The sequence below is a fragment of the Musca domestica genome, unplaced genomic scaffold (genome assembly GCF_030504385.1).
Source record: "Musca domestica strain aabys unplaced genomic scaffold, Musca_domestica.polishedcontigs.V.1.1 20, whole genome shotgun sequence".
Taxonomy (NCBI): Eukaryota; Metazoa; Arthropoda; class Insecta; order Diptera; family Muscidae; genus Musca; species Musca domestica.
Window position 1 is genome coordinate 12,778,301 of NW_026712250.1, and position 16,861 is coordinate 12,795,161.

General features: G+C 34.3%; 2 protein-coding genes and 1 long non-coding RNA gene across 3 annotated transcripts; 1 reads left to right on the forward strand and 2 right to left on the reverse strand.

The window, feature by feature from the left end:
- Nucleotides 1–1,211: 1,211 nt before the first annotated feature.
- LOC131802335 (uncharacterized) lies at nt 1,212–1,873 on the reverse strand. The gene is made up of 3 exons (XR_009342162.1): nt 1,573–1,873; nt 1,365–1,491; nt 1,212–1,305 (listed from the first exon to the last, which is right to left on the reverse strand). It is a non-coding gene; the product is annotated as an uncharacterized LOC131802335 (long non-coding RNA).
- A 2,875-nt stretch (nt 1,874–4,748) lies between these two features.
- Nucleotides 4,749–7,722, forward strand: LOC101893459 (venom peptide Pc). Its single transcript, XM_059122455.1, has 3 exons — nt 4,749–4,968; nt 5,072–5,186; nt 7,561–7,722. The coding sequence occupies exons 1-3, from the start codon at nt 4,902–4,904 to the stop codon at nt 7,652–7,654; spliced, it is 276 nt and encodes a 91-aa protein (XP_058978438.1). The 5' UTR covers nt 4,749–4,901; the 3' UTR covers nt 7,655–7,722.
- A 4,765-nt stretch (nt 7,723–12,487) lies between these two features.
- LOC101893620 (putative uncharacterized protein DDB_G0271606) lies at nt 12,488–14,838 on the reverse strand. Its single transcript, XM_005175228.4, has 2 exons — nt 14,225–14,838; nt 12,488–13,643 (listed from the first exon to the last, which is right to left on the reverse strand). The coding sequence occupies exons 1-2, from the start codon at nt 14,507–14,509 to the stop codon at nt 13,047–13,049; spliced, it is 882 nt and encodes a 293-aa protein (XP_005175285.2). The 5' UTR covers nt 14,510–14,838; the 3' UTR covers nt 12,488–13,046.
- Between the last annotated feature and the right edge of the window lie 2,023 nt (nt 14,839–16,861).

Here is a 16,861-nt window from a genome sequence, read left to right on the forward strand (position 1 = left end):
GAACATTGTTATGTCAAATAATTTAAATGTATTTTTTAATAAAGTAGATATTTATACGCTTTCTTATACGACATCATTCGGAGATTATTATAATACGCATTTATCAACAATTTTTACCAATTTGAATAATATTTCATTCAAAAATTTCTATTCCGAAATTGGTTTGACAGTTCATTGTCCCATCAGCTGTGTCAATGCGAGACTACCTGTATTCTTCTACCATGGTACATGTACTTTTTCGATCATAGCGAGCCCTATTTTCATGTGAAACATATAATTTAATAAAAAATGTTGTTTGTTTGTTGGGTGAAAATATATAAAATAAATTTGCCGTAAAAATGCATCTACAAATTATTATCATTTATTATAATGGCAATTTTGACATACACTCGCAAATACACATGGAAAATTAAAGTGACATATCGTCCCCCATTCTTTGCAAAACCATGACATCAGTGCTGCCGAAAACACTGAAGACTTAAGGAGAGAATACATAAAACCCTTTTTTGGCTGCCTTAAGTAATCGGTTGGCTTTTTCATGAAAGAAAAAGGAGAGTAGGGTAAACAAGTATAAATTATGGCACGAAATTGAACTAAGTCAACCTAAAGCTCTTTTGTGCTTTTACATAGAAGTCAGCCAATGACTTAAGCCAGTCAGAAAAGCGTTTTATATATTCTCACCTTTATAGATTGATACTTTTAAGGTGAGAATACATAAAACGCTTCTTTGACTGGCTTAAGTCATCGGCTGGCTTCTTTGGAAAAGGACAAAGGAGCGTTAGAGCAAAATCGAACTAAGTCAACCTTAAACTCATTTTTTCCTCTACAAAAAGGCCAGCCGATGACTTAAGCCAGTCAGAAAAGCTTTTTATGTACTCTCACCTTTCATTTTTTTTTTTATCTTCGAATTTATCTTAGAATAGTCACCGCATTTACACTAAACTTTAAACCAGGTTTTAGCACGTAATTTACCATACAAACAATAACAGCGTCACACGTGTGTGTTTATATGTAAACAAACATCAGCTGATTGTCACAAAAAATTACTTTTAATTCGAGATAAAGACTCTGTAGCTATTCCACAAATCGAGATCATTAAAATTTCATAATGAAACACAATGAAAGCTTTGTTTTCAAATGTTTTGGCAAAAATTTCATGAAATTTTCAATAAATTATATAATTTATTTGTGGTGCGTGGTGGTTTATCTTTGGGACATTCAATGCGTAAACAGCAGTCGGGAAAGGGTTTTGCGAAATCGGCATGCATAAAAACACAAGAATTATGGCCGAATGGTATGGGACAACTAAAGAAAAAAAGAAAGAATGCTATATTATTAGCTTCCGATTGACTGGATAAACGTACCTCTTTTTCGTCATTCCACGTTCGGTACACTCCAAAAGTTCACACCTGCTTGCCGGCTGATAAGTTTCTCCTCTCCGTAGAACTTGGTCGTCATAGGCAATGCAAATCTCATCGATGGCTGAGAAAACTGAAAACATGTTTTTTAATTAATTTATGACAAGATATTGTTTTTAGACGTCTATTTTAATTAGCATCTTTGCCCACCTACCCCTGGTGAAAGTAAGAAACGACGGAACCAATATAAAAATAAAAACTTTCGTTTTCATTTCGCCAAAAAAAAAAAATGTTGTTTCTAATGAATGAGGGATGCTTTCAGATCCAGTTTAGATTGTAAACTGTTTTTTATTTTAAGCCAACATTGGTAATTCTATTGGCCAAGAGTTTTGGGGATGCAACAACAATTGGTACGAAACCAATTAATATATTTAGATCTTTGACAAGTTTGAAATAATTTATATTTATGTCCAATATTTTAGCTTCTTTAAAAATCCACGCTTAAAGCGTTATTGAGGCTTGCAAAATATTCAAAAAAGAGTCTTGTCTAGCTTTGCTTCAATGCGACGAGTCTAAATTACTTGTTTTACGTAGATTCATCATTCATTTGACGTATATTCAAGGGAATTAAGGCGAGAGTACATAAAAGGCTTTTTGACCGGCTTAAGTCATCGGCTGGCTTCCTCGGAAAAGAACAAAGGAGCGTAGGGCCAAAAAAGTCAACCTAAAACTCCTTTGTTCCTCTACGAAGAAGCCAGCCGATGACTTAAGTCACTCAAAATAGCGTTTTATGTATTTTCACCTTAATTCATAAAAATAATTCTTATTCCAGGCACTTTAAGGTGGGAATACATAAAGGGCTTATCTGGCTGGCTTAAGTCATCGGCTGGCTTCTTCGGAAATGAACAAAGGAGCCTAGGGCCAAAATCGAACTAAGTCAACCTAAAACTCCTTTGTTCATCTACGAAGAAGTCAGCCGATGACTTAAGCCAGCCAAATATGCTCTTTATGTATTTCCAGCCTTACTCCCAAAACAGAATTAACTCTTGCTAGCAGGCTTTGCTTCCTTCTTGATTTATTTATATATTTTTATATCCTTTATTTCCCCAGTTTAAATATTTTAATTCCAACATAAGGTTTAGATATTCAAATTATTTTTTCAAAAAAAAATTGTTTTAACTTTGCAAGCATCATCCTGAAGCGCCTATTCTGTCTCGGTCGCAAGTATATAAAAAGCTTGAAGTCATGGCTAGACATATTAATGTCAAATTATAATGGAAAACGACGGCAGGATTTTAGTGCGGCTCTGTAATCCCTTTGTGAAATGTCACAAAATATGCCTAGCCATGACTTCAAGCTTCTTATGTACTTAGCCCTTAAATCATCGGCTGGCTTCTTTGTAGGGCAACAAAGTAGCCTAAGGCCAAAATCGATCTAAGTCAACCTAAAACTCCTTTGTTCCTCTACGAGAAAGCCAGCTGATGACTTAAGCCAGCCAAATAAGCGTTTTATGTATTCCCACCTTCAGAATTCTAAATAACGGGTTTTATGAAAGCATATTTAGAGTGAACAAGGCTTATAACAGTACGTTTACATATAAATGGTTTAACCCACTGAATTTAAATTAAAATTGTCATGTGCATTAAGGTGAGAGTACATAAAAGGTTTTTTTTTGACTGGCTTAAGCCATTGGCTGGCCCCTTTGTGAAAGAACAAATGAGTTTTAGGTTGACTTAGTTTGATTTTGGTCCATCATTTATACTAGCTCATCCTACGAGTCATTTCAAACCGTCCAAATTGTCCGAAACCTGTAGCTTGCCGATTGACCCGTATCCCAACATTTTTGACTTTTACATTTGACTTTTTCGTAAAAGAATAAAAGAGAGTATAAATTACGGGCCGAAAATGAACTAAGTCAAGCTAAAACTCCTTGGTTCTTTTACGAAGAAGCCAGCCGATGACTTAAGCCAGCCAAAAAAGCCTTCTATGTACTCTCCTCCTTATGGTGATACATGGCATATTATTACGGCGCCAGAATTCGAATGCGATGCAGACATACTCTTTTACCGTGTCAAAAAATAAGTCGTGCCATAATGACAAATGCTTATGTACAAAAACCTTTAAGGCAAGAATGCATAAAAGTCTTTTTCTGACTGCCTTAAAGGTGAGAATACATAAAAAGCTTTTTTGACCGCCTAAAGTCAGCGGCTGGCTTCTTTGGAAAGGAACAAAGAAGCCTAGGCCCAAAATCGAACTAAGTCAACCTTAAACTCCTTTGTTTATCTACGAAAAAACAGCCGATGACTTAAGCCTGTCAAAAAAAACTTTTTATGTATTTCTGACTCGCCTGCTTTTTCAACTGTCAAATATTAGGGATAAAGACTATGGAATTCATTGATGTGTTTTACCTTTTTTTTGAAAACATTAATCTTAATAAAATTAATTTTTGTATTCCGCAGACGAAAACAAGTAAAGGTGGGAATACATGCAGTGCTTATCTTGCTGGCTTAAGTCATCTGCTGGCTTCTTCGAAAATGAACAAAGGAGCCTAGGACCAAAATCGAACTAAGTCAACCTAAAACTCCTTTGTTCATCTACGAAGAAGTCAGCCGATGACGTAAGCCAGCCAAATATGCGTTTTATGTATTTCCACCCTAAATTAAATTTTATATTAGGCCGTAAAAAATTGCTTTTTACATAAGTCAACTACGTAAATTGCAACAGCGCAACAACTTGAACATCTAATTTATATGTGTCACACATTGGATTTAAAAAATCTGTTAAACAAATCTTAATTTTATTCGAAAATCTCCTGATAAACTACACACACATATATATATATAAATATGTGTGAGTCAACAGATGACCTTTGCTATCAAGCGGTTTCTTAAAAATAAAAATTGACACAATTACACAATGAAAGAAATAGCCGGAATATAAGACAAGCATTGAGACGATGAAGATTGAGCTAATACAACGACTTAAAAATGTAGTACGTTAGGTGAGAATACATAAAACGCTTCTTTGACTGGCTTAAAAGTAAGGATACATAAAGAGCTTATATGGCTGGCTTAAGTCATCGGCTGGCTTCTTCGGAAATGAACAAAGGAGCCTAGGACCAAAATCGAACTACGTCAACCTAAAATTCCTTTGTTCATCTACGAAAAAGCCTGCCGAGGAGTTTAAGGTTGACTTAGGTTGACTTAGTTCGATGTTGGCCCTATGTGACTTAAGCCATTCAAAAACGCATTTTATGTATTCTCACCTTTGATCCCCCTTACTGTTGTTTTTATAATACTTAATAGAATTTTTTGCCAATTTTTTCTCCAAGTCTTGCCAACCGAACGATGTACCAACAATACCATCCGCTTCTCCGTACAGCTGCAGTAATTAAGAAATTTATTTTAATTCTTGGCGATTGTTTTATTCCGCAGTCATTCGGAGAAATTGTGAACATGGTTGGAATACGAAAAACAAAATCTAATCAGTTGATATTTGGACAACAAGACGTAAAGAATTCCCAAATAATAAACACAGAAAAAAATGTCAGCCATGAAATTTATTGTTTTAATTGCAATTTGTGTGCTGAGCTTTGTTGTTGTGGCGCAAGGTAAGTAAACTCTTTAAATGTGTTTTTTTATAAAATCCAATTTTTTTCAAAAAAAAAAAAACAATTTTAAAATAATGTGAATTTATTACTCCTTCTTTGACAGCTGCTGACAAGTGCACCATCAATGGCAAAACTTTGGAACAGGGTGAAAAATACCAGCCACCGGGAAAGTGTGAACAATATGAATGCTTTGGCAAAAATGGTGTCATACAAACAGGGTAAATATGGGAAATTATATTACGTTTACATGCACCTCGTAACACATGCATGAGGAAAATGCATATTTCAGATAGGAAAATTTACTATGATTGGTCAATACCAGCACGGCAGAAGAATACAGGTAGACGCATCAACGCGTGGGAACATTGATATGTCAAAGAATTTTAAATGTTTTTTGAAATATAAGTAGATTTTTATATGTTTTCTTATACGACGTCATTCGGAGGTTATTATAATTCGCGGTTTTCAACAAGTTTTACAAATTTCAATAATTTTTCATTCAACATTTTCAATTTCAAAATCGGTTTGACAGTTCATTGTCCCTGCAGCTGTGTCGATGCGACTAACTGTATTCTTCTACCATGGAAAATATGTGAAATTATATTAAGTTTACATGCACCTTATTACACATACATCAGGAAAATGAATGTTTCATCCCCAAATGTTAAATGCTTACAATTTGTATACCCTCCAGCATAGTATGGAGGGTATATGACATGGTAGAAGAATATAGGTAGACGCGTCGACATAGATGCTGGGACAATGAACTGTCAAACCAATTTCGGAATTGAAAATGTTGAATGAAAAATTATTTAAATTTGTAAAAATTGTTGAAAACGAGAATTATAATAGCCTCCGACTGACGTAGTATCAGAAAACATGCAAAAATCTATTATATTTTAAAAAACATATAAATAATTTGACATTTCAATGCTGCCACGAGCGTTGATGCATCTACCTGTATTCTTCTGCCATGGTATATGAAGGTTGTCATTCTGTTTGTAGCACCTCGAAATATACATTTTAGTCCCCACAGAGTATAAGTACATATTCTTGATCAGCATAAAATTCTATGCCGATTTAGCGATGTCCGTCCGTCTGTGGAAATCACTCTAGCTTCCGAATGAAATGAAGTAGGTTGATAAAATTTTACTAAAATATACATTATGTCTGCAGGACTTTTGGTTTTGAAAATGGGCTATATAGGTCGACGTTTAGTTATAGCCCCCATATGACTGTACCTCTGATTTTAGCGACATTATTTACCGGAATTGTTTCAAATTTGGTATTTAAAGTTCGTAATAGAAACTACAGTCTATAACAGAAAATTGTCTGTGCAGATCCACGTCTTCGTATAGCCCTCATATATCGATACCTCCAGATATTCGGTATTTTGACAATTTTAGCGGCATTACTCACCGGATTTGTTTCAAATTTGGCATTTGAAATTCTTTTTCGGTACTTCTACCTATGACAGAAAATTGTCTGTGCATGTCCACGTTTAGGTATATCCTCCATATAATTGTACCTCCCTATTTTCGGTATTTTGGAGACTTTATCGACATTATTCACAGGAATTGTTTCAAATTTGGTATTTGAAGTTCTAAATGAATACTACATCCTATGACAGCTCCACGTTTTGGTATAAACCCCATATAATGGTAGCACCCGATATTCGGTATTTTGATGATTTAAGCGACATTATTTACAGGAATTGTTTCAAATTTGGTGTTTGAAGTTCGTAATAGAAATTACAGCCTATAACAGAAAATTGTCTGTGCAGATCCACATCTTCCTATAGCCCCAATATAAAGGTACCTCCGAATATTCGGTATTTTGATGATTTTAGACACGTTATTCACCAGGATTTATTTCAAATTTGGTATTTGAAGTTCGTAATGGATACCACAGCCTATGACAGAAAATTATCTCTGCATGTTACGTCTTCGTATAGCCCTCATACAACGGTACCTCCCGATATTCGGTATTTTGGTGATTTAAGCAAGATTATACACCGGAATGGTCTCAAATTTGGTATTTGAAGTTCGTAATGGAAACTACAGCCTATAACAGAAAATTGCCGATATTCGAAATTTTGATAATTTCAGCGGCATTATTCACTGATTTTTTCAAGTTTTCCACTTGAATATTGTAATGGCTTATGGCAAAAGTTGCTTATGCAGGTCCACGTCGTCATATAGACCCTAATATAACTGCAACATTCGGTATTTTTAAGATTTTAACAGAATTTTTAACGGATTTTTTTTATTTTGTTTATTATTTATTTATTTATTTTATTTTTTTTTTTTTTTTTTTGAAAATTGTCAAATTCGCTCCAAATGATGAAGGGTATTTAAAGTTCGGCCCGGTCGAACTTACAGTTTTTTTACTTGTTTTAATTTAAAAATATACAGCAAACAGGTTGAAATCCATTGAATTTTGTATATGTGAACATGCTTTTAGTCAAAAAGCCAAATAAAGCTGTATGGCCACAGATTAACTTATACTTGGCACCATTGTTTACTAACATTTTAAATGACTAAAAAATATGTAAATTTTGACAAATTTTTTTATTTTTGTTTTTAATTTCAGCTGTCCCAAAATAGATTCGCTGAAGCCCTGTAAATATATACCCCAAGATCCATCAAAGCCCTATCCCAAGTGTTGTGCCAGTCAAAAATGTTAAATGTGTATTTATGTTTATAAATTGTAAACAAATAAAACAACAAATAACTAATAAAAAATTAAAGCATATTTTATAAAACTAATAAGCTTGGTCTGGGGTACATACTTAAAGAAAAACAAAACAAACCAGCAAGGAAAAGTCAAAAGTCGGACGGGGCCGACTATATGATACCCTACACCACTATGCATATTTAGTAGAGCTGCCGCAACAAACTATGGCTATATCTGAACCGATTTTCACCACATTTGATGTGCTTGCTTCTAGACTGAACTCGGTGAGATGTACAAAGATTCAGATCATTTGGACTTATACTGGCCATTTGGTGCACAATTAACCCGAAATCGGTTGAAGATATATATGGGAGCTATATCGAAATCTGAATCGATCTTGATAAAATTTGGCAGAGGTATTGCAGGGCTGTATCTGATATCTGATACCAAATATCATCCTTGTGGAGTGCATATTACGAATGTGAGGGACTTAAAACCCCGAATCGGATGAAACATATACATGGGAGCTATAGCTATATCTGAATCGATTTGCATCAAATTTGATGTACTTGCTTCTAGACTGAATTCGATGGGATATGCCAAAATTCAGGTCATTTGGTCTGATATTGGCCATTTGGTGCACAATTAACCCGAAATCGCTTAAAGATATGTATGGGTGCTATTTCTAAATCTGAACCGATCTTGATAAAATTTGGCAGAGGTATTTCCGAGCTCTATAAGATATCCGGTACCGAATATCATTCTTATCGAGTGCAAATTACGCATGTGAAGGGCTTAAAACCCCAAATCGGATGAATCATATAGATGGAAGCTATAGCTATATCTGAATCGATTTTCATCAAATTTGATGTACTTGCTTCTAGACTGAATTCGGTGAGATGTACCAAAATTCAGGTCATTTGGTGCACAATTAACCCGAAATCGCTTGAAGATATGTATGGGTGCTATTTCTAAATCTGATTCGATTATCACCAATTTCAATAGGGTTCGTCCTTGGGCCAAACAAATATTTTTTGGAAAATTTCATCTCAATTGGATAATAAATGTGAGCTGCATTTTGTTCACAAGAATACATAGACAGACGGACGGACGGACTGACATGTATAAATCCACTCAGAAAGTGATTCTATGAAGATCCTCAAAAGTAGCTATGGGTTTATCTCGCTTCCTTCTCCATGTCACAAATATATGCACAAAGACCTAATACACTTACCTTATACTATGTGATGTATCCCATGAGAATTAAATAAAGCCACCTCCTTATTCCAAAAGTATTCAATACCCCTATATTTGGAATTTAATTTCTTTATTTATTTTTTGTTTTATTTTATTACTATTAATCGCTTGGTATACAATAAATACATATATTTAATAAGAAATATATTATTACTCAATAAATTATTTTTATGGTGTTCTCCTGTTTTGTTTCGGAAAATTCCTCATGATTATTATTGGTTTGCTCAAAAATCGTATACTTTCATAAAAACCACAACGGCAAACGGGAAACAATGATTGGTGAAAACCAGTAAAGAAAGTCTTTATGATACCCTACACCACTTTGCTAATTTAGTAGAGCTCCACATAACAATTAAAAGTTTTTATGGGAGAATTCAATCATACACGCTATGATATAAAGTTCAAAGGACTAAATTTGCCGAAGCATTTGTATCTTTTAAATTCGGAATTGTATTGCCCATTTGGTGCAAAATTAATTTGAAATCGGTTAAAGATATATATGGGAGCTATATCCAAATCTGAACCGATCTCGATAAAATTTGACAAAGATATTTCTGAGCTGTATTTGATATATTTCCCTGAATATCGTTGTTACGGAGTGCATATTACGGTTGTGGGTAACAAATATAACAAATCGGATGAATAATATATATGGAGGCTATAGCTATATCTGAACCGATCTTCACCAAATTTGACATACTAGCTTCTAGACTCAATTCGGTCGTAAGTGCCAAATTCCATCCCATTTGGACAAATATTAGACGTTTGGTGCACAATAAAAGGTAAATCGGACGAAGTTATATATGGGAGCTATATCCAAATCTGAACCGATCTCGATAAAATTTAGCAAATGTGTTTCTGAGCTGTATTTGATATATTTCCCAAAATATTGTTGTTGCCGAGTGCATATTACGGCTGCGGTGGACAAAAATAACAAATCGGATGAACAATATATAGGGGAGGTATAGCTATATTTGAACCGATTTCGATCAAATTCGGCATACATATTTTCAGGCCTAATTTGGGTGTATATGCAAAATTCCATACTATTCGGGCTGATATTACACGTTTGGTGCACAATAAAAGGCAATTCGGACGAAGATATATATGGGAGCTATATCTAAATTTTGACCGATTATCTCCAATTTCAATAGGGTTCGTCCTTGGGCCAAACAAATGATCTGTGCAAAATTTCATCTGGATCGGGCAATAAATGCGACCTGTACTTTGTTTACAAAAATACATGGACAGACGGACGGACGGACAGACGGACGGACGGACATGCATAAATCGACTCAGAATGTGATTCTATGCAGATCATCAAAAGGAACTATGGGTCTATCTCGTTTCCTTCTGCCTGTTACAAACAAATGCACAAAGACATAATACCCTGACCACCTTGTGGTGTAGGGTATAAATACATGAGTGGTACTGGCAAATATTTTTTGGTCATTAATTGTTGTTTTATATTTCTAATTTCTGATTTAATTGGATTTTGAAAATTATTGTTTTCGATTATGGACTTCAAGAATAATCATCCACCCGCAAAAAATAATTTTTTGCAGCTTCTTTTTTCCAAAAAAAAAAATAACCTTCAGTTCCAATCTTTTAATAACTCTGTGTTGCAGATTTGTTTTACACTTAGGCATTGTATGATTTTTTCTATTTAATTTAATTGTATATTAACATATATGTATTAAAGGCTCTTGTTTGAGGTATCTTCAAGTCTATAACTATTTTTCTTTTACTCTATAAACTAGCATTTTAAAGAGGTGTATACAGATTCTTTTTGGATTTGTTAGGTCGAAACAAATTCTGTCCATGATTTTTTTCGATAAAATTGTGTAACACAGGTCTTTTGCGGTGATAAACGTTATTCGGATAAAGTTTTCATAAGGCTAACATTATGTGGACATTGTTTTCCTATAGGAAATCTTTTTTCCGGATAATTTTTTTTATAAAAAGCCTCCTAGGGATAATTTTTTCCCACAGGAAACCTTATGTGGAGAACATTATACCAAACATAACCCGTCAAAATGGTTACCAGGGGCCGAATTCTTGCATTCGATATTGAAGAAAATTCATTCAAAACTCACTTTTGAATGCTAATTTTAGATTAATAAATCGAATGGAAGATTTTTTCCAAAGGATATGCTCCGTTCCAGAATCTGCAACGATCTACTATTTTTATACCCTCCACCATAGTATGGAGGGTATATTAAGTTTGTTATTCCGTTTGTAACACCTCGAAATATACATTTTAGACCCCATATATTCTTAATCAACATAAAATTCTATGGCGATTTAGCGATTTCCGTCCGTCTATCCGTCTATGGAAATCACTCTAGCTTCCGAACGAAATGAAGTAGATTGATAGAATTTTACCCCAATGTATATTATGTCTGCAGGACTTTTGGTATTGAAAGAGGGCCATGTAGGTCTACGTTTTGGTATAGCTCCCATATAACGCAACCTCCCGATATTCGGTATTTTGCTGATTTTTGCGACATTAGTCACCAGAATTGTTTCAAATTTGGTATTTGAAGTTCGTAATAGACGCTACAGCCTAAGACAGAAAACTGTCCGTGCAGGTCCTCGTCTTCGTATAGCTCCCATATAACGGTACCTCCCGATATCCGGTCTTTTGATGATTTTAGCTACATTATTCACCGAAATTGTTTTTAAATTTAGTATTTAAAGTTTGAAATGGATACTACATCCTATCACCGAAAATTGTCTGTGCAGGTCTACGTCCCCAAATAACGATACCTCCCGATATTCGGTATTTTGATGATTTTAGTGACATTATCCAGCGGAATTGTTTCAAATTTGGTATTTGAAGTTCGTAATGGATGCTACAGCCTATGACAGCAAATTTTATGTGCAGGTCCACGTATTCGTATAGCCCCCATATAATGGTACCTCATGATATTCGGTATTTTGTTGATATTAGCGACATTATTCACCGGAATTGTTTCAAATTTGGTATTTGAAGATCGTAATGGATACTACAGCCTATGACAGAAAATTTTCTGTGCAAATTGTCACCGATTTTTATTTTTTCAAGTTTCGCATTTGAAGATTTTAAGAGCATTTTTAACGGATTTTATTGTTTTTGAGAACTGCCAAATTCGTCGCATATGGTGGAGGATGTTCAAAATTCGGCCCGGCCGAACTTGAAGTTTTTTTACTTGTTAATTTTTGTTCGGTATCATAAAGGGAAAATCGGCTATCCTAGTAAAAAAAAAGTTTACATTTTCGCACTTCTGGAACAGACCAATAATGTTTTCCTTTTAGAAACCTTAGCCGGATGTTATTTTCCATAGAAAACTTAATTCGGATAATATTATCCGATAGGAAACCTTATGTTTTTCAAAAGAAAATATCCGGATGGTTTCCTATACAAAATGTCATTTTTATCTGTTTTTACATAAAGCGTTTCTTGTAGGTAACTTTATCCGAATACTTTTTTCCTTTTAGTAATATTTTCCCCACAGGGAAATGTGTACGAATTTTATCCCAATGGGCAGAATTGTTTCAATTACTTTATATGAATTTCAATAAAAGAAAAAAAAGAACAAAAAAATTAGGTGATAAAATATAATTTAATAAAGCAAAAAAACATCCATCCACTATAAGCGGAAGGAAGAACTAATCTAAAATAATTATCATAAATGAAATCTGCAAAAAAAATTAAAACAAAAACGTCTTGAAAATTTTCCAAAACCATACATTAGATTCGTTAAAGAAATCTTCGATTCAATGGAATAATGCTTTGGTCATGATCTCAGATTTTTTTCTAACAATATATATGTGAACAAAATTATTCTTCAGGACAAATGTATTGGTATTTGGAATATAATTTTCGTTTAGCTAAATGACTAAATTCTAAACTAAAACTAACTTATGAGCAAGAGATGAAATACAAAAAAAAACGTGTACGGGAAAAAAATTTAAATAAATTCAAAATTTGTTATAAAAGTTATTTATAAAGGCTATTGCTTAAAACAACTATCAGTAGTACTTTGTAATGAGATGCTGCTGCTGTTACTTGCTGTTGTCGTCGTCTTCGTCTTGAAATCGCTCTCCTCCATTTGCTCACTTGTTTCTTGGTGTTGTTTCAGCTCAGCTGGCGAAAGTAAATCTCATTGACGTGCCGAACGTTCGGTTTCCATTAAACATTCTCGCACCAAAATACGAGCATGTACAATGCCACGTTTAAGACGTTCCGTTGATGTTCTGGAGCCGGTATATGTGGGTCTTATGTCACGACCCATTTCTTCAATAACTGCCAAGAGTTGAGCATATTTTGTTAGGCCATTGCCGCTACTGCTGCTGCTATTCGATGAACTGAGGTTTAGGGAAGCCTGAACGGCTAAAAGTTCAGCTGGTGACGAGGATTGGGGATATTTAAGTTGCGATTGGGTATGTTGCTGCTGCTGCTGTTGTTGCACCTGTTGCTGGGAGTTATTTGATCTAATACTAAGATTGGTACTATTTTGGTTAGTGTTGGCATTACTGTGATGATGATGTTGTTGTTGCTGATGATGACTTAGGTTGTGATTGTTTGAATGTGACGACGAGGATCGTGATGGGGCTGCTGGTGTCAATGTTATTGATGGCGAGGCAGTGGTATTTGCCTGCTGCTGCAGCAAAGCCAATTGGGCCTGCAATTGTTGGGTGTACTGTAAGGCGGCCGCTGCCACAGCTGCACTAGTATTTCCGCCGCTAGCCAAGCGCCGCTGGAAAAATGCAAGAAAAATTAATAATAGTAAGCGTTAAAATAGATTTTGAAATGAAGGATATATATTTTTTTAAGTAAAGATATAAAAACTCGTTCTGACGAAATTACCGAACATTAACCAGATAACAATTTCTGCAGGAAAACATTATCCGAATAATATTTTCTATACGATAACAAATCGCTCATCGTATTTTCAAGGCGAAAACATTAAGGTGATGATGCATAAACAGCTTTACATCATGGCATGACATGGTGGGTAACATATCGTAAAGGGATGTCAGAGCCCCACTGGAATCCAGCCGTCCAAGGCCTATATAAGGTCGGCCAGAAAGCCCAAAAGACAATTGTGATTTCACATTTAAAGAGAATCAAATCACAATAATGTAAAAACTACTAAGTTTATGGTAAAAAGTAGTCTTCTTGGCCAACCTTATATAGGCCTTGCTGCCGTCTTTTTCCCCTTATAATTGAACATTAATATACCACGGTATGATGCCAAGCTGCTTATGTATTATCACCTTTACCCGGATGTTTTTTGATGAAAGCATTGTGCGGATAGCGCTGCAAAACAAAACCTACTTGTAAATCATCAGCACCTGCCGCCACATTACTCAACTGCTGATGATAGTCCCTGTCCCGCTTTGATGTATACAAATCACGGCTTGAAGATGATGAGGTCCTATCACTGTGATGTCGATCGCGGGGTGTATGATGTATGGCGGATATTTGTATCTGAGGCTGTTGTTCGCGCTGCTCACGTTGCTGTTGATAGTTGTAGAAATTTTGAACCTGAGAGCGTGGTATTGGTGTAACAGTGACGTCACTTAACTTAGATTCTACAGCTTGTATATCCATAATATCCATTTTGTTTGTTCTAGTTTTGCTTTGCTTGCTTGGTTGCCTGCCTGCTTGCTTGGTTGTTTTGTTGTTTGCCAAGACTCGCTTTTCTATTTCAGCTTTGATCCACTGACACACTTTAGCGCAAGTTATTTAGATATCAAATTGACAATACTTTTTGCTTTTAGGTGTACTGATTGTATACAATGGGTAGTAAATAATATTTGTATATTGTTTTTGTTAACTTTTTCTATTCGATTTCCTTTATTTGTTAGCTACGAAACTTTTCACAAAACTCTGCCAGAAAAACAAAAAACGTCAAGGCAAATTAGGGTTGTGAAGATCGATTTACAAACAATGGCAGGGTTATGGAAATCGAGTTATTAATATGGGCGCCAATTAAAGCAATCCATGCAAATTTACTAGGCAGCATTGTTGGGACAGCTGTTTTCGAAAATGTATAACTACTCATATTTTATTTTTTTAATTTAATTAAATTTTATTAAAATTTTAAAGGAGAATAGTTATTAATAGATGTACTTTGTCATAAGCCGTTACAATATTCAAATGAAAAAAAATCGGTGAATAATGTAACTAAAATCATCAAAATACCGAATATATGGAGTTACCGTTATATGGGGACACAGACAATTTTCTGTCATAGGCTGTAGTATCCATTACGAACTTCAAATACCAAATTTCAAACAATTCCGGTGAATAATGTCGCTAAAATCATCAAAATACCGAAAACAGGGAGGTATCGTTTTATGGGGGCTTTACGAAGACGAGGACCTGCACAGACAATTTTTGGTCATGGGCTGTAGTATCCATTACGAACTTCAAATACCAAATTTGAAACAATTCCGGTGAATAATGTCGCTTAATTCACCAAAATACCGAATGTCAAGAGGTACTGTTATATGGGGGCTATACCAAAATGTGGATCTACCCATGGTATAATGATATCAAGGTAGGGCTATGATACCATATGATTTAATTTTTTTTTATTTTCTTGGCTTAATATGTCATCTTTATTTGTTTATGTATGTGTTTTCTTTTCAATAACAAAAAAATTGTTCAGAAAATATTCAAATTCGGGTATTTTCAAAATGTTTATTTCAACGTATGCATCGACAAAATCTAGAGTTTTTGTAGCGAAATAATCCTTTAGAGATATATAGTACATGATCTTGAAAATAAGTGTTGACCTTTCATTCAGTTATCGCGGTTTTCAATTATTTATTCAAAATAAATGCAACAAGTTGTTTGATTTTTTTATTGTTTTAATACTAATTTTGACATTACAAGCCAAACAGGTAGGCCTCTATACTTGCAATTTTTTCAAAGTTGACCTACCTTCTCTTCATTGTACCATGGATCTACCTGGCCCATTTTCAATACCAAAAGTCCTGCAGACATAATATACATTTAAGAAAAATTTTATCAACCTGCTTCATTTCGTTAGGAAACTGGTGTCGCTAAATCGACATAGAATTTTATGCTGATAATAATGGAGTCTAAAATGTATATTTCAATGTGTTACAAACTTAATATACCCTTCATACCATGGTAGAAGAATACAGATAGTCGCATCGACACAGCTGCTGGGACAATGAACTGTCAAACTAAATTTGAAATTGAAAATTTTGAATAAAAATTATTTAGATTCGAAAAAATTGTTGAAAAACGAATATCATAACAATCTCCGATTGGTGTCGTATAAGAAAACATGTCAAAATCTACTTATTTTTGAAAAAGCATTTCAAAATTTTTGACATATCAATGTTCCCAAGCGTTGATGCATCTACCTGTATTTTTCTACCATGCTCCATACTAAGGTGGAGGCATGGTAGAAGAATATAGGTAGACGCATCGACACAGCTGCTGGGACAATGAACTATCAAACTAATTTTGGAATTGAAAATGTTGAATGAAAAATTATTTAAATTTGCAAAAATTGTTGAAAAACGCGGATTATAATAACCTCCGAATAACGTCTTATAAGAAAAAATATAAAAATCTACTTATATTTGAAAAAACATTCACAATTTTTTGACATATCAATACTCCCAAGCGTTGATGCATCTACCTGTATTCTTCTGCCATGGGTGGAGGTTATAAAAGTATGAAATTACGTGTGAATAAACACTAAATAAACGAATGCCTCAAGGAATGTTGACATATAAATGCTATTCACTTTTCACTGATAGCAAAGTTTCTGCAATGATTATCGTTATAACAGAACAGAATGAATGAAAAACATTTTCTTTGCAATTTTATTTTTCATATTATTCTTTTTTTATTGTACTATTGTTCAGAAATTTATTTCCTCTACAAAAGGTTTAACTTCAAGTTTTCCAGATTTCATATAGTCTGTAA